The sequence below is a fragment of the Ixodes scapularis genome, unplaced genomic scaffold (genome assembly GCF_016920785.2).
Source record: "Ixodes scapularis isolate PalLabHiFi unplaced genomic scaffold, ASM1692078v2 PGA_scaffold4__175_contigs__length_147842914, whole genome shotgun sequence".
In the NCBI taxonomy this organism is placed as follows: Eukaryota; Metazoa; Arthropoda; class Arachnida; order Ixodida; family Ixodidae; genus Ixodes; species Ixodes scapularis.
Window position 1 is genome coordinate 78,022,015 of NW_024609879.1, and position 27,797 is coordinate 78,049,811.

Consider the following 27,797-nt stretch of genomic DNA (forward strand, 5'->3'; position numbering starts at 1 on the left):
AACATCAATTATCCTATAGGTTTTAAATAATTCAGGAGTGTCAAAATCAAAAGGTACATTACCTATACCCAGTGTTGTACACGTTACTTAAAAAAAAGTAATCGATTACAATTACTATTACTCTTGGCTAAAAAGTATTCGATTAAATTACTGGATTACTCGACGGCAAAAGTAATTGGACATTACTTAAAGAAGTAATCGTTACTTTTCCGATTACTGTATTGTGTGAAGACACATCTGTAGCGCTCATAACAATAAACTATTTCCAACCTATATTTCACATTTGCACAAGTATTGAAAAAGAAAAACTGGCTCCCTCTTTATGGTCGTTGCACCTTCACAATGCGGACACAAGCATAGAATTCGTTTGAAGGTGTTTAATGATTTGGGCGTTCGTCAGTGTGTGTGTGTGTGTGTGGGGGAGGGGGGGGGGGAGCGGGGGGGGGGGGGGTTCTAGATCTTGTTAAACTTGAGCAAGGGTTGTCGCTCAAAGTTTTTGAGCAAGGGTTGTCGCTCATTTTACTATTCACATGTGGATGAGCTCGCATGTTATACAAAAGAGCAGCAGCTCCAGGATTTGAAACGGATCATGTGTAGTATCCATTAGCCGAAGAGATCGCCCCGACCACTTCTCAACTCGAAACATTGCTTGTCACAAAGACCACGTAGGGGAAATGGGGAAATATTTCAACTGGTTTTGTTATATTTTGCATCCGCTTTAGGCATTCTTCGGTTCTGGTTCTCCTATGGGCTGCGAGTAGGTACCCTAAGCAGGATTTTTTTTTATTTCTGTGTGTGTGTGCCTGAAGGGGCTAGTTTGAACGAAGGACTTACAAAGCTACATTCTGCTTCGTCAAACTTCGCCCTGAATTGCCTTTGTCACGCACTGTGGCTTTCCTGGGCTTCCCACTCCCAGTCCCTGCTCGAAAAAAAAAAGGACATTCCACAGAAACTGTACATAGAAAGAGATTGACCTCGTTTCCTAAAGCTCCGCAAAAATCTTTCTTTTTTCCGTTCGAAAAAAAAAAAAATTAAATTTTATTTTTGTCCTTTCATAAAAAAAGGCGTGTGCCCCGGGGGATTACGAGACGGAATGTCCAACGAGCCTGAATGTCCAACGAGACGAAAGATCCAATAATGGACATTCAGGCACGTTGGACATTCAGGCTCGTTGGACATTTCGTCTCGGTTGGATCTTCCGTCTCGTTGGACATTCAGGCTCGTTGGACATTCCGTCTCGGTTGGATCTTTCGTCTCGATGGACATTCAGGCTCGTTGGACATTCCGTCTCGGTCGGATCTTTCGTCTCGTTGGACATTTAGGCACGTTGGACATTCAGTCTCGCCTGTCACGTGCTAGAATAATTTGCCCTCTTAAATCTACAGACTTGTGTGTATATTTAGTCCGCGTTCCTGCAGGCATTGCCGTAGCGACATCATACTAAAATGTCGTGCCACAAAAGCCGACGTTGACGGACCGACAAAAGACAGAGCAGACACAAATATTATAAATTCAATTAAAACTTGTTGTTGGCCTAGTTGGTTCATGATGCAGTATAGAGGTTTTTTGCGCGACACAGGGGACAATTACAAGCGAGTAGACACGGACAAGCGCTTGTCCGTGTCTACTCGCTTGTAATTGTCCCCTGTATCGCGCAAAACACCTCTATACTGCATTATAAATTCATCTATAGGAAGACTTGACGGTTAGTTAGCTGAGTGCCGATGCGCAGCTATGTACCAATCGGTTAAAGGTGTCGATTGTACGACGCCAAACGCTCCTTTGATATTAACAGTTCAAAAGTTTGGAATATTCTGATGACATAAGTCAGCCAATTTGAAATATATAATAGGGATGCAACTTACGGGTGTTTTAGTGGATCGCAATTGGGAGACGTCTATAAAGGCCGCGCTTCAGAACCCAGGAATTTCTAGTTCAGTCCTCATCCCTGCCCGTTTCGATCTATAGATGAGCGCTTATGGCCTGAATGTCCAACGAGACTGAATGTCCAACGAGCCTGAATGTCCAATCGGTCACGTGACAGGCGAGACGGAATGTACAACGAGACGAAAGATCCAATCGAGACGGAATGTCCATCGAGTCTGAATGTCCAACGAGACGAAAGGTCCAACCGAGACGGAATGTCCAACGTGCCTGAATGTCCAACGAGACGAAAGATCCAACCGAGACGGAATGTACAACGAGCCTGAATGTCCAACGAGTCTGAATATCCAACGGATATAGAATTAACCTTGCAAAGAATTTAGAAGACATTTCTTTGTTGAATGGTAGGATTACTGATAGTTACGGCGGTGAAAAATGCGTTCGATGAAATGGGGAACCGGACATTTCGGTGCGGAGATATCGGTACGCGATCATTTCGGTATGTGGTCGCTTCGGCACCGGGCTTTTTAGTACCGGGATTTTTGATGAACGACTGTTTTAGTGTGCCGCTGAGCTTGTCCCACTGAAGTTGCCTCTGTGAAGTCTCCAAAATGAAATTAAAATTACGCTCGTGTATTTTGTAGACTTCATAAAACCTCAAAAAGCAATGTATTTATTGTTCGTTTTATATATCTAAATTTAAAGATGATTTCTATAATTAAAAAAAAAAACAAAAAAAAAACGTTTAAAAGGTCACACATGCTACAAGATAAAAGACCGAACTCGTTGACCATTGACAATCTGTCAGGCGTTTGATTTTAGAAGGGACGCTTCTCTGGAGCGGAAACAAATGTGGGGTCCTAGGGAGTTCTGAGAATCGTTAATCGTGCTTATCCTCAGCCACAGTTTTTCCCTATTGTACAAGTTGCTGTATTTTTCTTATTCGTGTCCCTAGTCCCGCAAAGATGATGGCCCTCGCATGGGAGAAAAACGCCTGATTGAATTTTTAGTATTATCATTATTGTTCTGTATAGTCGGTGCAGTATGCGTAATTACACTAAATTGTAGTGTTTGTTTTCTTGTTTCTTACAAAACGAACGTGAAAGTTTTAGACATTTCTGATTGGACTTCTCGGTCCCCAGAAACAAAAATTCGATCGTCATATCAAAATCAGTGATAGAATGCAACGTTCCTTTCATTAAGCTTTTGTGCAGGTAATGTCCTCAAGTGGTGGGCTTTTCTCCGATGATTATCCGGAGGATTCGGCACATTGACGCTTATCGCGACGATTAGTTTCGCATGCTTCGGCCACCAAAGCGATTGCTGTCGCAGTGAACCATGTATTAAGCAACAAGTAGGTAAGATTAATAATTAATACAATACTTTTTAGGATTGGCTTCCGTTGTTTCTGCCTTTTCCGGTCACGTGGCATGCAGCATTTGCACCGATACGCGCCCAGGTAGCATACGAAGGCTGCGATCGGATTTCAACTGGTTCTAACTCTGTAACAGAGCCGCTGCGACAGTGCGACCGTGATGTATTCATATGCGCACACTACAAGTGCACATATGACCACGGTATCAGGAAGTCAGCCCCTTGCTCGGTCTTCCCAAATTCCATAATGCTAGAGTTGCGAGTGAACATATTCACGAAGAACCCGACTTTTATAATTTTGAGTAACCCGGGTGCGATTCACTATCGGACCCTTGCCAATTCTGAGAGCTGCATTTGTCATCCTCTCTTTTTTTGGAAAGAAGGTCTCATTGTTGACCCTTACTGTCACCGGCGATCTACACACCCAATCGTAATCAGCTCTTTTCGACAGTTCGACCAACGAGCACTTTCGCCCCATTTTTCATTCTGCGAATCGGCTAGGGCGAGTCGCCATATTAGACGAATTGTCCTTCCAGTACTCCAGAGACCAATGGAATTTCGACGAAGTAACCGGATTCGTGGTGCAATACGCTTCACCTACAAGATAGAAACCCACGTGGAACGATCTATTGTTATATTCGCACATGATGTAGGCTAATAGTGCATCCGGGTGTGAACCTTCTGCTGCACGCCGAGATAGATGCGTTCGCGTCCTTTATCAGCAGTCAAGCTCCCACCTACCAAGACGTCATGAACTACCTCGACAGAATGGCGAGCTCTGGAGTGCTTCCAGAAGCCAGTTAAATTACATGGGCTTCTGAAAACCACTATGCATGTCACATGCAAAAAAACGTTGCGTACTGCGTGATACTAGTATTATCGCTCTACTCACTGACATACAAACCTATTGGCAGGGAATGCATGCGTATGTAAACTACTGACGACTGCAGTGTACAGTGAGTAGTTGTCTGTTCCAGAGATAAACGAACAAAAATTAAAATTTGTCAAATTCACACAATTGTTCTGCATTTCCTCAGGAATTGTCGGGTCACACCCCAACCACCCTCGTGCATTTATAGGCGCGTTAGATGTAGATTTTTTTTAAAGATATCTATAATATTGTTTTTATTAGTGGGAAATTACGCTTGCGCAAACTGCTGATCCCTCGCACCAACAGTTCCCAAAGCTCCTTTCAAAATTTTAAATATTCACTCTGCGCATAGTCAGTGGCGCTGGTGGGCGGTCATGTGCTTACAATGCAGGTCTCCGTACGCAGCCCATCTATAGATCGAAACGGGCAGGGATGAGGACTGAACTAGAACTTCCTGCAGGATCTGAAGCGCGGCTTTCATAGATGTACCCCAAATAAGCTGCACTCGAACACCCGGACACTGCATCCCTCATATATTTCAAATTGCCTGACCCACGTCATCGAAACATTCGAAACATTTCAACTGTCATTATCAAAAAACCGTTTTGCGTCGTACAAGTAATACCTGTAACCGATAGGCATATAGCTGCGCATCGGCACTGAGCGAACTAACCATTATGTTTTCCTTTGGGTGAAATTAGAATATTTGTGTCTGCCCTATGTTTATCTGTCGGTCCGTTAACGTCAGCTTCAGTGGCACATTTTAGTATGATGAAAATACGGCAATGCCTGGAGAAACGCGGAATAAATACACACACAAGTCTGTATATTTAACGAGACAAATTATTCTCGCACGTGACGGGCGAGACGGAATGTCCAACGTGCCTGAATGTCTAACGAGACGAAAGATCCAATCGAGACGGAATGTACAACGAGCCTGAATGTCCAACGAGACGAAAGATCCAACCGAGACGGAATGTCCAACGAGCCTGAATGTCCAACGAGACGGAAGGTCCAAGCGAGACGGAATGTCCAACGCGCCTGAATGTCCAACGTGCCTGAATATCCATTATTGGATCTTTCGTCTCGTTGGACATTCAGGCTCGTTGGACATTCCGTCTCGTAATCTAGATGAGCACCATACGGAGATCCGCATTGCAAACACATGACCGCCCGCCAGCGCCACTGACTATGCGCAGAGTCAATATTTAATTTTTTTTTAAATGAGCTTTGGGAGCTGTGGGTGCGATGCATAAGAGTCTCCACAAGCGTTATTTCTCACTAATAAAACACATATAGATATCTTTTTTTAAAATAAAATCTACATCTAACGCGCCTGTAAATGCATGGGGGCGGTGGCTGGTGTGACCCGACAATTCCTGAGTAAATGCGGAATAATTGTGTGAATTTGAGAAATTTTTATTTTTGTTCGTTTATCTTTGGAACAAACAACTACTCACTGTACACTTTAGTCGTCAGTAGTTTACATACGCATCCATTCTCTACCAATAGGTTTGTATATCAGTGAGTAATACTAGTATCACACAGTACGCAACTTTTTTTTTTCTTTTTTTTTTTTTTATGTGACATGCACAGTGGTTTCCAGAAGCCCATGCAGTTTAACTGCCTTCTGGAAGCACTCCAAAACTCGCCATTCTGTCGAGGTAGTTCATGACGTCTTGGTAGGTGGGAGCTTGACTGCTGATAAAAGACGTGAAGGCATCTATCTCGGCGTGCAGCAGAAGGTTCACACCCGGATGTACTAATAGCCTGCATCATGTGTGAATATAACAATAGATCGTTCCACGTGGCTTTCTATTCTTGTAGGGGAAGCGTATTGCACAACGAATCCGGTCACTTCGTCGAAATTCCATTGGTCTCTGGACGGTCAACAGTGAGACCTTCTTTTCAAAAAAGAGAGAATGACAAATGCAGCTCTCAGAATTGGCAAGGGTCTGATTGTGAATTGTACCCGGGTTATTCAAGATGATAAATGTCGGGTTCTTTGTGAGTATGTTCACTCGCAACTCTAGCATTATGGAATTTGGGAAGACCGAGCGAGGGGCTGACCTCCTGATGCAGTGGTCATATGTGCACTTGTAATGTACGCATATGAATAAATAACGGTCACACTGTCGCAGCGGCTCTGTGACAGAGTGAGAACCAGTTGAAATCCGATCGCAGCCTTGGTATGCTACCTGGGCGCGTATCAGTACGATTGCTGCATGCCACGTGACCAGGAAAGGCAGAAACGATGGAAGCCAACCCAAAAAAGTATTATAATAATTATTATTATTACTTACTTGTTGCTTAATACATGGTTCAATGCGACAGCAATCGCTTTGGTGGCCGAAGCATGCGAAACTAATCGTCGCGATAAGCGTCAATGTGCCGAATCCTCCGCACAATCACCAATTGAGGAGATTAGCTGCACAAAGGCTTAATGGAAGGAACGTTGTATTCTATCACTGATTTTGATACGAGGATCGAATTTTCGTTTCTGGGGACCGAGAAGTCTAATCAGAAACGTCTAAAACTTTCACGTTTGTTCTGTAAAAAAGAAGAAAACAAAAACGACAATTTAGAGTAATTACACATACTACACCGACTTCACCTAATAATAATTATAATACTAAAAATTCAATCAGGCGCTTCTCTCCCATGCGAGGGACATCATCTTTGCGGGACTAGGGACACAAATAAGAAAAATACAGCAACTCGTACAATACGGAAAAACGGTGGCTGAGGACGCTCGTGGGTCCCACATTTGTTTCCGCTCCAGAGGTACGACCTTCTAAAATCAAACGCGTGACAGGTTGTCAATGGTCAACGAGTTCGGTCTTTGATCTTGTGGCATGTGTGACCTTTTAAACGTCTTTTTTTTTAATTATAGAAATCATCTTTATATCTAGATATATAAAACGAACAATAAATGAATTGTTTTTTGGGATTTTATGAAGTCTACAAAATATACGAGCATAATTTTAATTTCATTTTGGAGACTTCACAGAGGCAACATCATTGAGACAAGCTCAGCGGCATACCAAAATAGCCGTGCATCAAAAATCCCGGTACTGAAAAGCCCGGGTCCGAAACGACCACATACCGAAATGATCGCGTCCCGATAACTCCGCACCGAAATGTCCGGTTCCCCACTTCATCGAACGCATTTTTCACCGCCGTAACTATCAGTAATCCTACAATTCAACAAAGAAATGTCTTCTAAATTCTTTACAAGGTTCATTCCACATCCGTTGGATATTCAGACTCGTTGGACATTCAGGCTCGTTGGACATTCCGTCTCGGTTGGATCTTTCGTCTCGTTGGATATTCATGCACGTTGGACATTCCGTCTCGATTGGACCTTTCGTCTCGTTGGACATTCAGACTCGATGGACATTCCGTCTCGATTGGATCTTTCGTCTCGTTGTACATTCCGTCTCGCCTGTCACGTGACCGATTGGACATTCAGGCTCGTTGGACATTCAGTATCTTTGGACATTCAGGCCATAAGCGCCCCGAGGGCGGGGGGGGGGGGGGGGGGGGGGGGTCGCGTGGACAAATTGTAACGGTTAGAAGTAATTTTATTACTTAAAAAAGTAATCAGATTACTCTTGTGATTACTGCCTAATAAAAGTAATCAACTGATTACAAAATTACTCAAAAAAGTAATCGATTACAAGTAATTTGATTACTTGTAATGCGTAAGGTACAAGTCTGCCTATACCTCTGAGTATTTTCTTTTGTAGTATGAATAGCTTTTCAATATTAGTTAACGTTGATCGCTTATGGCCTGAATGTCCAACGAGACTGAATGTCCAACGAGCCTGAATATCCAATCGGTCACTTGACAGGCGAGACGGAATGTCCAACGAGACGAAAGATCCAATCGAGACGGAATGTCCATCGAGTCTGAATGTCCAACGAGACGAAAGGTCCAATCGAGACGGAAAAGCCAAAGTGCCTGAATATCCAACGAGACGAAAGATCCAACCGAGACGGAATGTCCAACGAGCCTGAATGTCCAGCGTGCCTGAATATCCAACGGATATATAATGCACTTTGCAAAGAATTTAGAAGACATTTCTTCGTTGAATTGTAGGACTACTGATAGTTACGGCGGTGAAAATGCGTTCGATGAAATGGAGAACCGGACATTTCGGTGCGGAGATATCGGTACGCGATCATTTCGGTATGTGGTCGCTTCGGCACCGGGCTTTTTAGTACCGGGATTTTTGATGCACGGCTATTTTAGTATGCCGCTGAGTTTGTCCCACTGACGTTGCCTCTGTGAAGTCCCCAAAATGAAATTAAAATTATGCTCGTATAATTTGTAGACTTCATAAAATCCCAAAATCAATTAATTAATTTATCTTATATATCGAAATATAAAGATGATATCTATAATTAAAAAAAAATGTTTAAAAGGTCACTTATGCTACAAGATCAAAGACCGAACTCGTTGACCATGGACAACCGTCACACGTTTGATCTTAGAAGGTCGTACCTCTGGAGCGGAAACAAATGTGGGACCCACGAGCGTCCTCAGCCACCGTTTTTCCGTATTGTACGAGTTGCTGTATTTTTCTTATTCGTGTCCCTAGTCCCGCAAAGATGATGTCCCTCGCATGGGAGAAAAGCGCCTGATTGAATTTTAGTATTATAATTATTATTAGGTGAAGTCGGTGTAGTATGTGTAATTACTCTAAATTGCAGTTTTTTTTTCTTCTTTTTTACAGAACGAACGTGAAAGTTTTAGACATTTCTGATTGGACTTCTCGGTCCCAAGAAACAAAAATTCGATCCTCATATCAAAATCAGTGATAGAATACAACGTTCCTTCCATTAAGCCTTTGTGCAGCTAATCTCCTCAATCGGTGAGCTTTTGTCCGGTGATTGTGCGCTGACGCTTATCGCGACGATTTGTTTCGCATGCTTCGGCCACCAAAGCGATTGCTGTCGCAGTGAATCATGTATTAAGCAACAAGTAGGTAATATTAATAATTGTTACAATACTTTTTTAGGGTTGGCTTCCGTCGTTTCTGCCTTTCCTGGTCACGTCGCATGCAGCAATCGCACCGATACGCGTCCAGGTAGCATACCAAGGCTGCGATCGGATTTCAACTGGTTCTAACTCTGTCACAGAGCCACTGCGACAGTGCGACCGTTATTTATTCATATGCGTACAAGTGCACATATTGCCGCGCGCAAGGCTGAGAAAGCAACGCTCGGTCACGGTCCTCCAGAAAGTTCCCGTTTATTCATGTACCACACGTAAGTTCTATCATTTATCCCTGCTTTTGTTTTCTAGAAAGTGCGTGTTCATTCTCGCCCCGATCACGCGACGCTCGAGCCGCTTTCGCTGAATCTTCGAGATAGCGACGCACTCTAGATAAGAGGCCGCCCGCGACCTTGTCGAGTCAGTCTCGCCCCAGCGCTCGATTCTGCTGACACGCCGACTTCGACGCCCGCGACGCTCTGCTTTCTTCTGTTTCCTTCTTTATTTTTGGCACAAGTTCGCCACATTAAACGTTTATTTATTTCGGTTTATTTCTTGTTTATTGGTCACGACTCACCACCCGTGACATTCTGGTGGAGGTGCGGGGTACCGCATGTTCGTGCAGCGCAGCCCCCCAAGTTCCCGCACTGCAAGTCCGAACCCAAGCTCCCGAGGACCCAACGAAGACCAGATCGAGACTCGATCAAGTCGCCGAACCCAAGGGCTACACGCGGAATACGGACCTTTACCACCCAGGACCAGGCAGCCGACGATGGCCAACCAGTCGCAGACCCCCGCCGCTCCTGCCGTCGTCTACCTACCCGTCACTCCTCGGACACCGGCTCCATTCCACGGCGAGCAGTACGAAGACGTCGAAGACTGGATTGACCAGTATGAACGCGTTGCCCGCCACAATTGCTGGACAGACGAGCAGCGCCTACACAATGTCTATTTTTCGCTTGAGGGGACTGCCAAGCACTGGTACGAGAATCATGAGTCCTCCCTGACGTCGTGGGACATTTTCAAGAACGATCTCAAGGCTACCTTCATCAACCACCACCGCCGAGAGAGAGCCGAGGACCTACTGCGAACCAGAACCCAGGGCCCCAACGAGAGTGTCACTGGCTTCGTAGAGGACGTCCTGCGCCTGAGCGCCCGCGCCGACCCTCGGGCTACAGAGGAGAAGAAGCTACGAATCCTCATGCGGGGCGTGAGAGAAAACATCTTTGGTGGCCTTGTCCGCAGCCCTCCGACAACTGTCGAAGATTTTGTCGCCGAGGCAACGAACATCGAGCGTGCCCTGCAAGCCCGAGCCAGCCACTACCAGAGGCTACCCGGCGTCAGCGCGGTTCCGCCGTCCGCTTGCGACCTTGGGTCCAGCATCCCAAGCATTCGCGAGATCATTCGCGACGTCGTCCGGGAGGAGCTGCGAAAGCTACTATTCGCTGCGGACCGACCAGCTTCACTCTCCATCGCTGAGGTCGTGCGGGAAGAGGTGCAGAGAGCCATTCAACCAGAGGCTCCCATCAGCGCAGCAGTCTCCGAAGAACCCGCGCTAACTTACGCCGCAGTGGCCCGACGGCCACCGCCTCCTCCTCGCGCCTATGTCGCGCCGCCCCGACGCCAGTCTCCTGCGCCGCAGCACGACCGACGCCACGACGACCAGCCCCAGTACACCAGCCAGGAGCCCCGTGCACCCCGGAAGACCGATGTGTGGCGAACGCCCGACCGACGCCCTCTGTGCTTCCACTGCGGGGAGGCAGACCACACCTACCGCCGATGCCCATACCGTCGACTCGGGCTGCGCGGATTCCACCCAAGCGACCCGCGCCCCCGGTATGGTGAACGCCCTCGGGAGATCGACGAGTACCTGCGACGACCCCAGTCCCCCGAGCCTGCGTCCCGCCGAGAGTTCCGGTCGCCATCGCCCCGACGTCCAGCTTCGCCGATGCACCGACCCCGACGTGAAAGCCTGTCACCCCTCGCTCCTCACCGGGGAAACTAGGCGCGGCAACCCCTGGAGGTGGAGTTGCCGAAGACAACCGACGTAAAGAGCCTCCAAGAACGACGGAGCGCTCCCACTCTCCCGACCCCAAGCATCACAACGACGCTCCTGCATCGGTGTCTAACAACCTGAACGTTGTGATCGACGGCCTCGACGCATCGGCACTCGTGGACACCGGAGCAGACTACTCAGTCTTGAGTGGGAGGCTCTCCCGCCGCCTTCGAAAAGTCATGACGCCGTGGGAAGGACCCCAAATACGAACCGCCGGAGGACATCTCATCACACCAGTCGGGAGATGCACTGCTCGCGTCGACATCCACGGTGAAACGTGCCCTGTCAAGTTCGTCGTTCTGCAAGACTGTTCGAGGGACGTTATCCTCGGAATGGACTTTCTCTGCGAGTATGGCGCCGTCATCGATCTTGGAACAAACCGGCTGACGCTACGAAAACCTGCTCCACCAGCGGAGGGACCCCAAGCGACGTCACCCACGGTCCGAGTCCTCGCAAACCACGTAAACCTACCACCGCGGTCGAGTGTTTTCGTACTTGTCGGGATCGATGAAGCTTCCTGTGGCGAAGTTCTTCTCGAGGGAAGCCTCCAATTGCTCCTGGGAAGAGGCATAGGCGTCGCAAGGGGAGTAGCTGAACTTCAGGACGGGCGGACTGTGGCCCTCGTGACGAACTTCCGAAACGAAACGCAACACCTCACAAAAGGTGCAGCCGTGGGCCACATCGAGAAACTCCGAAACCCCGCCGAAATCACCGCGATTACTGACGAATCCTCGCCGCCCCAGCAAGACATTACGTCGCCAGCGCAGCTCGACATTAACCCTAAGCTTCCGGACCCTAAACGGCGTCAGCTGGCTAACCTCCTCGCCGAATACCGCGACTGCTTTGCGACGTCGTCGAAGATGCGCCAGACCGCGGTTGCCAAGCACCGCATCGTTACCGAGGACGACGCGCGCCCTGTGCATCGATCGCCGTACAGAGTCTCCGCTAAGGAAAGGGAGGTGATCCATCAGCAAGTTCAAGAGATGCTGAATGACGACATAATCCAACCTTCAAGCAGTCCATGGGCCTCTCCAGTCGTGCTGGTTAAGAAGAAGGACGGAACTCTTCGGTTCTGCGTGGACTACCGACAGCTCAACACGGTTACGAAGAAAGACGTCTACCCACTCCCCCGCATCGACGAGACTCTAGACCGGCTGCGCCACTCTCGATACTTTTCATCGATGGATCTGAAGAGCGGCTACTGGCAAATCGAGGTCGACGAACGGGACCGAGAGAAGACAGCCTTCGTCACGCCGGATGGACTGTACGAGTTCAAGGTGATACCCTTCGGACTATGCACGGCGCCAGCAACTTTCCAGCGTGTCATGGACACCGTGCTGGCAGGGCTGAAGTGGCAGAGTTGTCTCGTCTACCTTGACGACGTCGTAGTATTTTCAGCTGACTTCGACGAGCACTTGAGACGACTCCGAGCTGTTCTTCAAGCCATTCAGACCGCCGGACTCACACTCAAGCCGTCAAAGTGCCGGTTCGCCTATGACGAACTGAAGTTCCTTGGCCACGTGGTTAGTAACGAAGGCGTCCGCCCAGACCCCGAGAAGACTCGCGCCGTCGCGGCATTTCCAGCGCCGACAGACAAGAAGGCCGTGCGAAGATTCCTTGGACTTTGTGCCTATTATCGACGCTTCGTTCGGGATTTCGCAAGGATTTCCGCACCACTTACGAATCTTACGAAGGACGCCGAGAAGTTCGAATGGGCCGAGGAGCAACAGCAGGCATTCGACGAACTGAAACAACGACTCCAGACTCCTCCTGTGCTTGGACATTTCGACCAGGATGCGGAAACAGAAATTCACACGGACGCAAGTAACGCGGGACTGGGCGCAGTACTAGTCCAAGTGCAAGAAGGCATCGAGCGAGTCATCGCCTACGCAAGTCGGACATTGTCCAAGGCGGAGAAAAATTACTCCACGACTGAGAAAGAATGCCTTGCGGTCGTCTGGGCAATAACGAAGTTTCGTCCGTACTTGTACGGGAGCCCGTTTTGTGTAGTCACTGACCACCACTCGCTCTGCTGGCTTGCAAACCTGAAGGACCCGTCAGGACGCCTCGCTCGATGGAGTCTTCGACTACAAGAGTTCAACATGACAGTGGTCTATAAGTCAGGCCGCAAGCACAGCGACGCCGACTGCCTGTCCAGAGCCCCCGTCGAAACCCCTTCCGGCTGCAGCGACGACAATGACGACGAGTGCTTCCTAGGAGCAGTGAACACCGACGATATGGCACGACGTCAACGGGACGATCCTGAGCTGCGCGCATTAATCGAGCACCTGGAAGGGGGCAGGAGTACCGTGCCACGTGTCTTCTCACGAGTACTGCCGACCTTCGCCATCCGACAAGGTGTACTCTACAAAGAGAACTTCGGGAACAACAACTCGCCGTGGCTGCTGGTAATCCCGACCGACCTTCGAGGGGAGATCTTTCAAGCATGTCACGACGACCCGACGTCCGGACACCTTGGATACAGCCGGACACTGGCCCGTATTCGTGAAAAGTATTACTGGCCCAAGCTCCCCAAGACCGTCCACCTGTACACACGATCATGCCACGAGTGCCAGCGACGCAAGAAACCTCCGACGAGGCCGGCCGGACTCCTGCAGCCTATTTCTCCTCCAACTGCACCCTTCCAGCAGATCGGAATGGATCTACTTGGTCCTTTTCCGCCTTCGACGTCGGGGAACCGCTGGATCATCGTCGCCACAGATTATCTCACGCGGTACGCCGAAACGAAAGCTCTTCCTTCGGGGACTGCTGTGGAAGTTGCCAAGTTTTTCATTGAGTCCATCGTCCTCCGGCACGGCGCTCCAGAAGTTCTGATTACAGATCGCGGATCATCGTTCATGGCACAACTGACCCAAGAAATCTTCCGACTCAGTCACACCAGCCATCGTCGTACAACTGCGTACCACCCGCAGACCAACGGGCTGACGGAGCGACTCAACAAGACAATCGCCGATATGATCTCTATGTACGTCGACGTAGAGCACAAGACGTGGGACGAGGTGCTGCCCTACGTCACGTTCGCCTACAATACGGCGGTTCAAGAGACCACTGGATTCACCTCTTTCCAGCTGGTACATGGTCGGAAGGTAACGACCATGCTGGACGCCATGCTGCCCATGAGCCATCTGACAACGAGAGCGACGACGCCCAGGCGGTTGCTCAACGCGCCGAAGAAGTTCGCCGGCTCGCTCGACTCCTGATTCAAGACCAGCAACGCGTCGACGCCGGCCGCTACAACCTTCGTCGCAGGGACGTCCACTTCCAGCCCGGAGATAGGGTGTGGGTATGGACGCCCATCCGTCGCCGCGGCCTCAGTGAGAAACTGCTGAAACGGTACTTTGGACCATACAAGGTACTTCGTTGCCTCGGCGAGCTGAACTACGAGGTGATGCCCGACGGAACACGAACATCGTCACGCCGCCCACCACGACCTGAGGTCGTCCACGTCGTGCGCCTGAAGCCGTACTACGCTCGATAGGACTGTGGACCTTTTGTGCTCCAAAAGACTCTTTAGTTTATCGTTCTTTTTTATTTTGATTTGTTTTACACTGCATCGGGGCGATGCACTTTTAAAGGGGGGAGTAATGCCGCGCGCAAGGCTGAGAAAGCAACGCTCGGTCACGGTCCTCCAGAAAGTTCCCGTTTATTCATGTACCACACGTAACTTCTATCATTTGTCCCTGCTTTTGTTTTCTAGAAAGTGCGTGTTCATTCTCGCCTCGATCACGCGACGCTCGAGCCGCTTTCGCCGAATCTTCGAGATAGCGACGCACTCTAGATAAGAGGCCGCCCGCGACCTTGTCGAGTCAGTCTCGCCCCAGCGCTCGATTCTGCTGACACGCCGACTTCGACGCCCGCGACGCTCTGCTTTCTTCTGTTTCCTTCTTTATTGTTGGCACAAGTTCGCCACATTAAACGTTTATTTATTTCGGTTTATTTCTTGTTTATTGGTCACGACTCACCACCCGTGACAATATGACCAAGGCATCAGGAGGTCAGCCCCTCGCTGACCTCCTGATGCCGTATCCAACGTGCCTGAATGTCCAACGAGACGAAAGATCCAATTGAGACGGAATGTCCAACGAGCCTGAATGTCCATCGAGACGAAAGATCCAATCGAGACGGAATGTCCAACGAGCCTGAATGTCCAACGAGACGGAAGATCCAACCGAGACGGAATGTCCAACGAGCCTGGATGTCCAACGTGCCTGAATATCCATTATTGGATCTTTCGTCTCGTTGGACATTCAGGCTCGTTGGACATTCCGTCTCGTAATCAACGTTGATGTACCCCAAACGAGGTAGCAGTAGGCTAAGTGGGAGTAAAACAAAGAGTTATTGATCAAGAGTGTCACATTTGTTGGCAATATGTAACGGTAGCGATTCACGATCCCTACCACGCGAGCCAGTTTTGGAATAATATAGTTGACATGGCTATCCCAGGACATATTTTCACTAAAAAATACTCCGAGAGTTTTAAAACAACTTACTATTTCAATTCGAGACGAATTAAAACGGAGAAGCTTAGACACCAACACAAGTTTATTTTTTGAACGAAAAATAATAGCTTTTGTTTTACTACTGCTTACTGTCAACGAGTTACTATCACCCCAAGATTTAATTCTAGACAAAGGTAAGTTAGCCTTATCGATTAGCTCATCAGCGGTTTCGGAGGAAAAAAATATGCTTGTATAATCAGCATATATTAAAAGTTTTTGCCTCCTTAATGACGTTAATTATATCATTTATGTACATGTTGAAAAGGAATGGCCCTAGTACACTACCCCGTGGAACGCCTGACGTAATAGGCTTAATAGTGGAGGAATTACCATTGATGGATACATATTGCTGTCGATGCTCTAGATAAGATTGCAGAAGTAATAGCGCCTGCCCCCGGATACCGTAAACTTCAAACTTTTTAAATAGGACCTTATGATTAATACAATCGAACGCCTTGGTAAAGTCTAAAAACACCCCGAGAACCAAGTTTTTCGTTCCAAAGTTTTTTTTAATATAAATTATTTTTGACTAAGTAAGGCTGTTTCAGTTGAGCAATTATTCCAAAACCAAACTGCGAGGAAGTAACAGGGTCACGTTTATTTGAAAAGTCTACCAAACGGCGATGAATTATTTTTTCTAACGCTTTAGAAAAAACGTGCAGTATAGAAATGGGCCTGTAGTTCCCCAATTCATTCTTATCACTTTTTTTGTACAGAACAGTTACTTTCGCTACTTGCATCCTTCTTGGAAATACACCAGACGCTAAGGAGAGATTAAAAATATGATTTAAAACGGGGGCAATTATATCAACAATATACTTGATTGGACGTATCTGCATACTATCAGCCTCGCAGCTACTACTATTTTTTTAAGTGCATAATCACGTTAATTATTTCCGAGGCAGTAGTTGGTTCTAAGAACATTGAGCTACATTTTTTATGGCACATGTATGTGCCAGCTTCGGTACCATCGGTATGGACGGCTATATTTACAAAATAGTCGTTAAACAGATTGGAAAGCTGTTCGCCGGTTAATGTAACTCCGAAATGCACTAGCGTTTCAAGGGCAGTTGATGAAGGCGCACCTTTCAACAAAGAACCTATGTGTTTCCACAATACATCAGTGCTTCCATTCGCGGAAGAAAAAAGAGAGGACTAATAACCGTCTTTTGTATTTCTTAGCTCTTCAGTTAAGCAGTTACGATAGGTTTTGAATGTTTTAAGTGCATCGGGGTCACGCGTTTTAAGGAAGCGTTGATAAAGTAAGTCTTTCTTACGAATTTTACGAACTAAATCGAAGGTGACCCACGGTTTACGGAACTTTTTTGATACATTCTTAATTTCATATGGGAAGTGATGCTTATAGAGCTTAAGAATTTGCTAAAGAAATACGTTATAAGCGCCATCGGCAGTATCTTCGAAAATAATTGTATTCCAAATGGTACATGCGATGTCCCGTTTAAAGGCCTCGAGGCTGTTTATATCTATATTTTGGAAAACAATTGGTTGATTCTCTACCGCCTTTCGAGACACATGAACTTTAACGCATAAAAATATTGGAAGATGGTCACTCAGGTTACAACTAAGTACTCCGCTCTTAATTTGATCTGTATGAAAGTTTGTAATAAACAAGTATAAAACAGTTGTGGAGTGTAAAGTGACTCTTTTGGGGTTTGTAATTGTATTGACATACCCATTCATACTAATAAGACTCTCCATTTCTCTCTGCGAGACACTATCCGAAAACATGTCGATATGGAAATCATCGCTGCAAATAACGTTATATTTATTTTCATTTACATACTCTAAAAATATTTCAAAAAATTCAAAAAAGGCAGAAACATTACCATCTGGTGGGCGGTAGAAAACAGCAAAATATTCCGATTATTTCGTAGACACAATACCTCGACATCTTTCGTGATAAATGAATAGTCACTCAAAAGATTACAATCGATTACGTCTTTAACCAGAAGAGCCAATCCTCCCCCGCGTTTGGAAGTTCGATTTAAAACATACGTGTCATATGACGGTAAGCGGAAAACATCTGAATTATCAGTATACCAGGTCTCAGTAAACATGACTGTATCAAGGAGAGCACCGAACTGATGGAAAAGTAATTCAAGGTCAGTCGTTTTATTCACTGCTGACTGCGTATTTAAGCAGAAGCACTTTAAATGAGAATTGCATTCTAGATCAAGCTTGCGTTTTAGTTCATTCGGAAGTAATGGAGTTGCAGTTTCCATAAAAACAAAAAAGAAACAACTTTAAAAACAATTGGAAAAGAAAGACAGCACTACTTATTGTAGCCTCAACAGATCGTCTTCGCTTCTTACAACAATAGCACGTTCGCGATCTTGTTTTCGTACTAGAACGCTTCCGTTTCGATGCCAGACATTACGAAAACCAGTCCTTTTGGCCCACTATTTTGCCGCCAAAAAGAGCGCTCTGTTTTGCTTCGTCCTGTTTTCCACGATAAAAACTCCCAACAATTTGTTCCTGTTATTCAGCCACTGCTCCCTCGTGGCTTGCCTGGTGAACCGGACAATTACACCAGGCACATTTTCGGGCTTCGTGGGTAATCTGTGAAGGGCAACGATATCACTCTCCGATAGCGGTGGAAGTTGCAGTCTGGACGCTACCTGATTTGTCTTGTCAAGCAAGTTCTCGTTCTCCACTCTAGCGATGCCGTGAACCTCCAGATTTAACTTCCTGCTTTGTCATTCAAGATTGTTCACTTCTTGCCTCAATCGGTCGATTTCGTTAGCCTTGCTCACCTTTTCTACAGCTTCCATACGCTTATTCAGTTCTTTGATTTCTTTATCATGCCGAGCCTGGTTTTTTAGGACGCCATCGTACTTCTCAGAGACTTCTTGAATTTTTTTTTCAATGCTGTCTACGGTCCCTTTTAGGGGTTTATGCTGTCTAGTTTGCGGTTGATTTCCGCAAGCAGGCTTGCTACATCACGTTTGACTGGCTGGCTCCCCTTTGTCCTCCCCGGTTTGCAAGCAGGGCACCGCCAGGCCTTTTTATAACTCTCGCCTTTTGACTTAAAGGTCGTTTCAGCTACACCAGAACAGTCGCCCAAGTGAAAAGAATGGCCACATTTCGAGCAAGATAGAACATTTCCATTATCGCGGAAGGCTATACCACAACCGGAACAACCATCAGCTTTGTCGTCGGACATATTAGTCGCAGGCAACAATTCAAAACAAGCTGGTATTTGGGAGCAGCAGCAGCAGCAGCAGCGGCGGAAATCACCCACAGAAACTAAAAAAATACAAAGCTAACCTGAAAGTAGCACAGGCAAGAGTTAGACGTCAGCGTGCTACCATCGCCGCTGCTGGTGCCAAAGTGGCGCCTGGCGTCTTCGAGCAGCCCTTTTACAGCAGACTTGGGGCGGCGCTGCCGCAGCCTTCAAGATGTTCGACTGTGGCACGTGGCGATGACGTTGAATGGTCTGTACCGTGCGATGACTTGCCACGCTGAGTTATCGGTGCAGGTCCGAAATCGAAGGCTTTCAGGTTTCCGATAGCAGTCCAGACACCCGGCGATCGTAGAAACTGAAAGCAGCACAGGCAAGAGTTAGCCGTCAGTGTGCTACCATCGCCGCTGCCGCTGCCAAATTGGCGCCTGGCGTCTTCGAGCAGCTTCCTCGGTATTACACCTACAGTGTAATACCGACGAACTGTTCTCAAAGAGCAATGAACGTGTTGTTCTCCACAAATTAAACATTCTTAATTCTATAGCATCATACTACGTCTTTAGACCGGCCGAAAATGTAGCACCTGTCTCAAAGACAACATACGCGAGATCTGACTAAACCAGGCTCGCAACAAGGTCAAAGACTGAACGAGAATACGCCAGCCTTTAGGCGTGATTAAGGCAGAAGCCTCGAAGATACATGAAGTCGTGGTGCATGCGAAATCTATTCATCGGCATGTCACGCCAACCGATGTGTCCAGCGATATTTATGAGTACCAAGCTAAGGCTGGGTGTCGATGAAAGAAATTAACCTAAATAACCGCTACCCTTGAATCGATTAATCGGCTGTGTTAATTGCCTTGCATAATAGTTTAAAAAAAATGTCGAAATTTTATTTTTTACTCTTGCGGTTGTCAAGAGCTTGACAGGGCAATGTACAATTTCGAATTTATAATCAATATGTAGTTGAGAACAGCAAAAAAACATCTACACTCACAAATTATTACATCAACCGCGGAGGCAAAGAGGTTTCTTTATATCCTTCGTCAATAGCAAACTACATTGATCGTTCGCAAAAGTCTCTGTTGCACTAAAAGGACATTCGCACGGTGTTGGAGTGGCAGGGAAACATATAACCTTCTTCACTAGCTTGGAGTTACAAATCTCTCCCCTACAGTTTACCTCAGCTGAAAATTTCACCTAAAGTTTGCCTTGATACAGATGTAATCGTCCATGTACGCTTGGTGAGAAAGTTTTACTCGTCTTTTTTTAAGTTCGTCAATATTTTGCCGATTGACCAGTTAGAACAAAAATCATCGGTATGAAAGCATGACTCAAAAAAATGGTAGGTTAACCGATCAAGTGCATACTTCTAAGCCAAACTAAACTGATTTATGGAATACACATGATTTTCTTTTCCCGAGATGTGATTTATTTAAACTAAATTAAAAATAGTTTTTTGAACATACAAAAATGCAAACAAATAAACTGTATGCCAAAGTTAATATTAAAATGTTAATAGTACTTCAATGGGGTGACGTCACACGTTGTTTAGCTAGAGAGCCAATGAAGCAGACTACAAAAACGTATTCTGCGTATTTTCTTTTGTTTTGCTCATGTCGGCCTTTCCAGAACTCATTTCACGACATCAAATTTCCAATGACACGTCGAGAAAAAGCAGCATTTCTCCAATTACAACATTTGGCGTCACGTTTTCAGCGCTTCTAGTAGGCCCTCTCAGAATCTCAAACAAATATCTAGAAAAACAAATAATGACTTCGCGAAAAAAAAAAAAACTATCGTGACTTGATGCATACGTCACTATTTCAGATGTGCCTACTAATGTGCTCAACCGATTTTGAGGCAAATCACAAGATTTTCGCCACTGGTTGTCCTGTCTTTTTATTCATGCAACCTTCGCATCGCTGACGCATTCACTTATATACTGGAGACGAAGCGTTCTTTTAAACGTTGATTAGGGATAAGTCAATTCGGTATAGTTTGTTTTATCACACGAAGTTCTCCAATTTGCCTCAGGCTCAACGTGTCTGGAAGAGCACGAAGATGACACTCGAACAACGAACTATTTATGCATCCAACCATTGTCAACCTCCCTTTGTGCGCTATCTTTGTGGGGTGCTAGGCCCAAAACGTAGTGTAAATGCCAAATCTTTTGTCAGCGCCGTTTTCAGGGTAGAACCGCCCAATGCGGCGGCACGTCACGTGCCGTACAATCGCAACTCGAGCGCGCTGGTTCTACCACGGCAGAGCGACGCCGCGCTCTCCATTGTCGCGGCTGTCGTCACAACGAAGCTCCTTATCTGACTGCGGTCGGATGAGCGATCTCCACGGGAAGGCCACGGATTCTGGTCAGCGTCGTATTCTTTTATGAGACGTGTGTGTATGTATTACGTTTGCACGCTGTTTTTGCTTCCTTCCCGTTTTCGACCTTGTTCACGAAGGAGTTGTTTTTTTACTGAACGCACATGCGTAAAACGATTATCGTATTTTTCCCGTCTCTATGTCGAATTCCCCTATTAAAAGGTCATTTTCACGAAAACGTGAAACCTACCCTAAAAATAAAAGGTGTTACCCCCCCCCCCCCCCCATTACATTCTTTTTCAGAAATAAAACACCTCAAAACTTAAGTTCGACGGACAGCGCACTAACGTCGAACTGACGGCCCCAGCTTTTACGAAAGGCTTGATGACGGTGGGATGTAATATATTCAACGGTTAAAGTACGTATCAAAGAGTACAGAAATAAAAAAACACGTAAGTTTTGCAGTGTGGCCAAGAAAACCCCGATTACGTTCTTTTTTTCACTGTATGACCCAGCTATCAAGCTGATCGTTAAAGTTGATACCATAGGTTTACGTCAGTGCGCTGTACGTCAAACTGAAGCTTTGCGGGAGATTATGTGTGACAAGGGGTGTAAGAATATACGTCTTTATTGTGGTGTGCATATGTATTTATTCGGACCGCGTTCATAAGACCGCATATGTGGATTGTGATCGCAATATATTAGGTATATTATTCTCGAGCGGGAAGCCAGTTTCAGTATTCTTGCCAACCGGAATCGAACGAAAGAAAATTTAACTCGCAAAGTTATGAAGGCAAGATCCGTACTTACAAAAAAAGAAAGACATATACCTCACATTTGTAAGACGCAGCATCTAAATTTAAAAAAAAAGAAAAAAAAACTGTTATTTTTTTATCGTGAAAAATACGTAATTTATTTTTATCAAGTGGTCGCGAGTGCTTCGCCTCGGGGCTGATAACCGACGATCGAGTAAAAACTGTCGCTCTTCTGATAAGTGGGATCTGTTCCGGCGACACATTATGTGCGCGCCTAACCCCTTACTCCGCGAAGTTGCGCTTGGCAGGAATTCCTCAATGGAGCTACCGATAAGCCACCCTCCTTCCCATGCGTTCTAACTCGACCAATCGCGTCTCTAGCTTCAGTTTCTCGACCCAGTTTTATTTTCAAGAGGCAAGCTTGCGGCACCGTTAGACGGCCGGCTGTGTGTCCTTGACACGGAGCGTAGCAGTCGACATAACAAATGTATGTGGGTGACCGCACCGAAACCGTGTGCGGAGTATAAGAAAGTCGTTTCCTTCCCGAACGCTATCCGTGTGAAGTGTCTGTCAACACTGCTCGATGACGTCACGCGCCCCCGAGACAAGGAAACTGCCCTCTTCCTTCGCGGCCGTAAGATAACGTCATCGAGTTGGAAAGGGGCCACATCGGCGCAACTAGCGTCAGTTTTTGTTTTCGCTTCCTCTGTTTATTGACTGTTCGCCAGCTGGTCGACACGGTCGGGCGGCTGATGTGAGCGTGACTTCAAGAGAATTGCTGCTCGCGAAATGGGACTTACCGAACTCCTGGTCGGAGCCCGCCGACGCCTGCGACTCCTCAGTGAAGGTGCGGAACCGGAGGGTAGATCGAGATGACATTGGCGGGATTTGGACGTTGGTTGTTTCTCGCAGGCGCTTGCCTCTGCGCGCTCGCGGGCGTCGGATCCGCGGTCAACATCATCGATGGGTTTCTAGGCGGAAGCCCCGACGTGTTCAAGGACGCCAGGCTTGACCCCGTGAGTACTTGCAGTCCCTGGGGCCCTAAACTCGCCAGACATGAAGTTGTGGCCGAAGTTTAACGAGCGAGTCGCTTGGACTCTCGCGACGGTGACGCCGTGCTTTCGTCGCCGAAGTCTAATCGGCCGCTTCAGAAACCTTCAGTTCAAACTTTCTGTTCGAGCAGCCTAGAGTCAGTGGTAGTTGTTCTGCAATAGTGCATTCCAATGATCGCTTTCTGCGCGCTGCCATTTTTGACTACTGGGCCGTGGAACGAGATCTGAGCATGCTCACTAGCAAGCTCTCTTCTTTTGATTATCAAAAGCCGCGTATAATTCCACAGCACAGGGACTCGGCCGTTTTTGTCTCGGTGACGTGCACTGCAAGGGTGCACAGAAGACGCTGCAATAAACACCGCATTTTTTAGTCTTATATCCATCCCATACTAAATTGTGTTGGTACTTTTTTATTCTTACAGATAACGACAACCAATATGCGTGACGAAGCGCATTGCGCTAGAGAAAATGGCGTATTTAAGCTCATTATGTCACTGTGCACCGCCATTTGGTTTCTGAAACCTGAAAGGTCATACGATCGATGCTTCAAATCATCGCGACATTTGCAAAAGCGCGAAGTGCGCGTGTTATCAAGGGTCTTTAGATTCCGTCTCACTAAAACTGTGCAGTACAGTAAAAGCTACAGGGGAGGGAGCGTATGCCAACTTGTTCAAAGAGAGGGAAAGAAGGAAAGAGAGAGAAGGGCTTGGATTCTCCTGTCCCTCCTTTCCCTCGTCTTGAAGCGGTCGTGATGCACTCTATCTCCTGTAGCTTTGGCTGTACTGCACGGTTTTAGTGAGACGGAGTGTAGTCAATACCTCGTGTATTTCGTTTCATCGTAAGTCGGAGCGTAGTCCAAGGCTAGAAGGTGGGCAGGTCCAGTCCCACCGATTAAAAGCGCAAGGCCACGGCGCAAGCAGTCTGGCTGATCAGATTAACTGTAGATCACACACGCGAAGGATGACGGTGCTTACCGCTACTCGCTTTGCGCCATCAGTGTCGGACAGGACCTGCGCGTCACCTCATATTCCAAAGTTCAGATAGTGCAATAATTTACATTAACTTGCCAAATAACCACCCAAGGACGCTTTTGCAATTTGTGAATTACTGTTCTCCTACCTCCTCGAGAGAGAAAGTTGGGGTACACTGTTAGAAATAATTTACTTAACAAGACCAAGAAAATGTAATTTCCTTCGCGCTTAGTAGATGAATAACAGCGATTATCCAGAAGCTTACCGCATAATGCATGAGTAAATCCTGGAACATATCTGCCCCCCACAAAAAGTTACGGAAAATTACACGAAATACTGGATATGCGTAAAATCTCTTTTCTTTAGAAACCGGGGTTGCTAATTTACACAAAAAAATAGTTTAATTGAAAGCATTATTGAATTGTTTGTGCGATAGATGCCAACTTGAAGTTCCTTTAATATTTTTTTTTTTGTTTTGAAAGGGTTCGAAACTTTTTTTTATTTGCCAAATTGTGTGAACTTCCGCATGATCATTGGCACATGTACGATCTCCTTAATAGGCAGGCTAATCTTTTCACACATAGAGGAGTGCTTCATATGAAACTATACTACAAAACAATTAAAATAATAATGAGACGAGAGCGACCCCTATGTGTTCCCGTCATCTTTCAATGTTCAATATATTTTATTTCGTTTAACCTCACTGCGTCGTGATTCTTGGAATCCAGATAGCAGATTGATTTTGAGAATGGTGCTTAACGGTAATAGTGACCCCTTTAAACACCTAGTCAGTAAGGGCATAACAAAATATTATTTGCTGGGCTTTTCAGAAAAAAAGGAAGACCGCCAGTTTATTCGTCTGTAGGAGAAATTATTTTAGATACGGGAAGGGGGAAGGCGTTCGGTTGTTGGAGTCGTTATCAGGAAGGGCAAGGGGCACTACCGCGCAGTTCCAGTATCTGATTCGGGGGCTTCTGGTCAAAATGTCCAACGAGACGAAATGTCCATCGAGTCAAAATGTCCAATAGGCCACGTGACACCCGTGTCAAAATGTCCATCGAGACGAAATGTCCAATCGGGTCAGAATGTCCATCGAGACGAAATGTCCATCGAGACGAAATGTCCAATCAGGTCAAAATGTCCATCGAGTCGAAATGTCCGAGACGAAATGTCCACGTGTCATTTTTTATCCGTTCCATGGTGTATACACGCTGTATGGCTTGCGTTAAGAATGCTTATTATGAAAGTTCTTGCAACCCTGTTCAATGTTGCTTATATCAAGTATGCTCGAGTCAGATATGGAATAGAAACGCGCGAAAAACTGCGGGAGGCACAGAATGCGCCGACCCCTGTCCAAGGCCTTCTGACTAATGCCACTATCAGTGACTTTAATTATAACAAGGGTGCAGTCATCTGTCCCCTTTATCGAGGGAAGGAAGCTAGGATGGCAGCGAACAAAGCATGCGATGCCGAATCTGAAACATGCTGGGTTTCTTCGTACACACTGCGTATTCATGTGCTCGCCCTATCCGGGGGAAAGATTCGAGGTGTACGCCTTAAATAACGTAATGACGAATGCACGTGCAATGAGTAATTTCCTCTTGAGTCTCGTTTTAAACGCTTCTGCTGCAAACGTCCGTATGTGAACCTGGTGGACCTGGGCACGAAGCACCCTCCTTGGTTTTTATACATTAAAATTGGCGCAATATAAGATAACATTGTAGAGGCAAAAAGATACAGACGAAAAAGAAGACATAAAACACAACCTTCCTTTTTTTCCGTTGGTGTCTTTTTGCGTTTTTCATTCCTTTTAGTCGTGAACCAACTACCTAATCCAAAGTTTTAGTTAGCGCTATTTTAACTTTGCTTCAATCACCTAATCCATCACCGTATCCTAATTACAAAATATATTATTGCATTTGCTGCCGTTATTCATCACGTTTAATTATATTGCCTTAGGTGTCTCCTAATTTGCAGGTTAAGGAAGGAAACCCTGTTTTAAGCATCGAAAAAATAAGCTGGAGCAACTTAAGCCAATTTTTTGGAACATAGCGTAGTCTGATTAATTTTAGGCAATGCTTAGAAATTTTCAGTGCTTAAATGGTGGTCAACATAGCCGGGAATACATGAAGATGAACAGCGTCCGTCACCGGGAACGTGCCCCATTTGTTAATTAAAAAAAAAATCCCCCCCCCCCCACCTTTTAACCAGAGCACAAATCTGAAATTTGACATTTTCTTCCAACCGCTAGGGTTACATTTTAGCGGACTAGCAGCGTCCGCAACGTAAATTAGTTTTTTTTGTTTTTTTTTGCGATTAGAAATATTTTGTTTTCCCCAAAAAAAGTTTGTCAGATTTCTTCAAGTCATCACCCTACTACCGCTTTAGCGAAAACCCGGGGCGCCTGTAAGTATTCGGAATTCTAAAGACGTCCGTCTCAGCATTATGCAGTGCCAGAGTCTGGGCCAACGATACAAAGAGGTCAAAATGTCTATCGGGTAAAAACGTCCACCGATTCGAAATGTCCAATTGGGTCAAAATGTCCAAAGAGTTAAAATGTCCAACGAGACGAAATGTCCAATCGGGTCGAAATGTTCAAAGAGTCAAAATGTCCAACGAGACGAAATGTCCAAGCAGGTCAAAATGTCCAACGAGACGAAATGTCCACCGAGACGAAATGTCCAATATTGGACATTCTGACCCGTTGGACATTTCGTCTCGTTGGACATTTTGACGTGGAATCTGATTCGGGCATGTATCCCAGGAACCTTGATTTGACCATCTGAAGCGGTCGTGGGGGGGAATGCTTATCTGGGCACGCTTTTGACAAGGTAGCGGGCTTCATATAGAAAGCGAGAAGACTCCCCGCAATGGATGATTTATCTCTATCGCCATCTTGTTCTGTGTAAACAAGCTTCAGACTCAAAAGAACACCCGACTGAGATCAAGCGAACCTTGAAATCGTAAGGAGCAAAAGTATGCAGGTAAGCTGGTCAGAAAACATCATAATCTAAACCCTGAAACAAGAGTCGTCTTTCCGTTGTTTTATTTCTCCTTATCTCAGGGTTCCGATTATGGTGAAGTCGTGATTCTTCAAAATAGCAAAATAACTGGCTGATGGACTTAGAAGAGTGCGCGGGGGAGTCCACTGCTTGCTGTACTCCGATTCACCTTAAGATGCACCGGAGCCAACGTTACAGTATCAAAGTAACGGAACTTCCCATAGATGCTCCTTCCCCGAGCGGTACCCCTCTATTCCACCAAGTTCAACCTACCGTCCTTCGACTACCCATCTTTTCGGGGACATCTGTTATGGTAACTCTGCAGTGTAGTCCATAGAATGCACATAGTTTAAAGCACAGCGTCTTGATGGCGTTTCATCGTACGCTATAGAATGCACATCTTTGAAACGCAGCCTTAAAATGGCGCTTCAAACGGCAGGTGGCTGACTCGAGGGGCAAAGATACCCCCCCCCCCCCCCCCCCCGGCCTTCCATTGAAATTCCACGACTGAGTTGATCTAGTGACGATCTAGTAACCAACTTGTAACGTTAACAGCAGCATATTGTACACGCAAGAGTTTAGTTGATTTGAAGTGCCGAGGTACGAAAACAGGGTGCATCCCGTGAAATAGAGTACAAGTATATGCCATATGGAATGCTTATGCAGCATTCATGTCCAATTCATGCCCTGTGATTTCCACTGTATGTGAAATGGAATGTTCAGACTTCGAGCCTTGTTATATACGATATGCTGGAAGTGGGTCATCTCGAAGGAGCAAGTCGCGACCCAG

The 27,797-nt window shown here is 46.3% G+C and overlaps 1 protein-coding gene across 1 annotated transcript in view; it reads left to right on the forward strand.

Annotated features, from left to right (window-relative positions):
* Positions 1-22,398: 22,398 nt before the first annotated feature.
* Positions 22,399-27,797, forward strand: part of LOC115310654 (lipase member K) — a 58,362-nt gene continuing 52,963 nt past the window's right edge. Inside the window, exons 1-2 of the mRNA XM_040206516.3 lie at positions 22,399-22,829; positions 22,895-22,998. Of these exons, the coding sequence (XP_040062450.2) occupies positions 22,772-22,829; positions 22,895-22,998 (162 nt within the window). The 5' untranslated portion in view covers positions 22,399-22,771. The remainder of the gene's footprint in view (positions 22,830-22,894; positions 22,999-27,797) is intronic.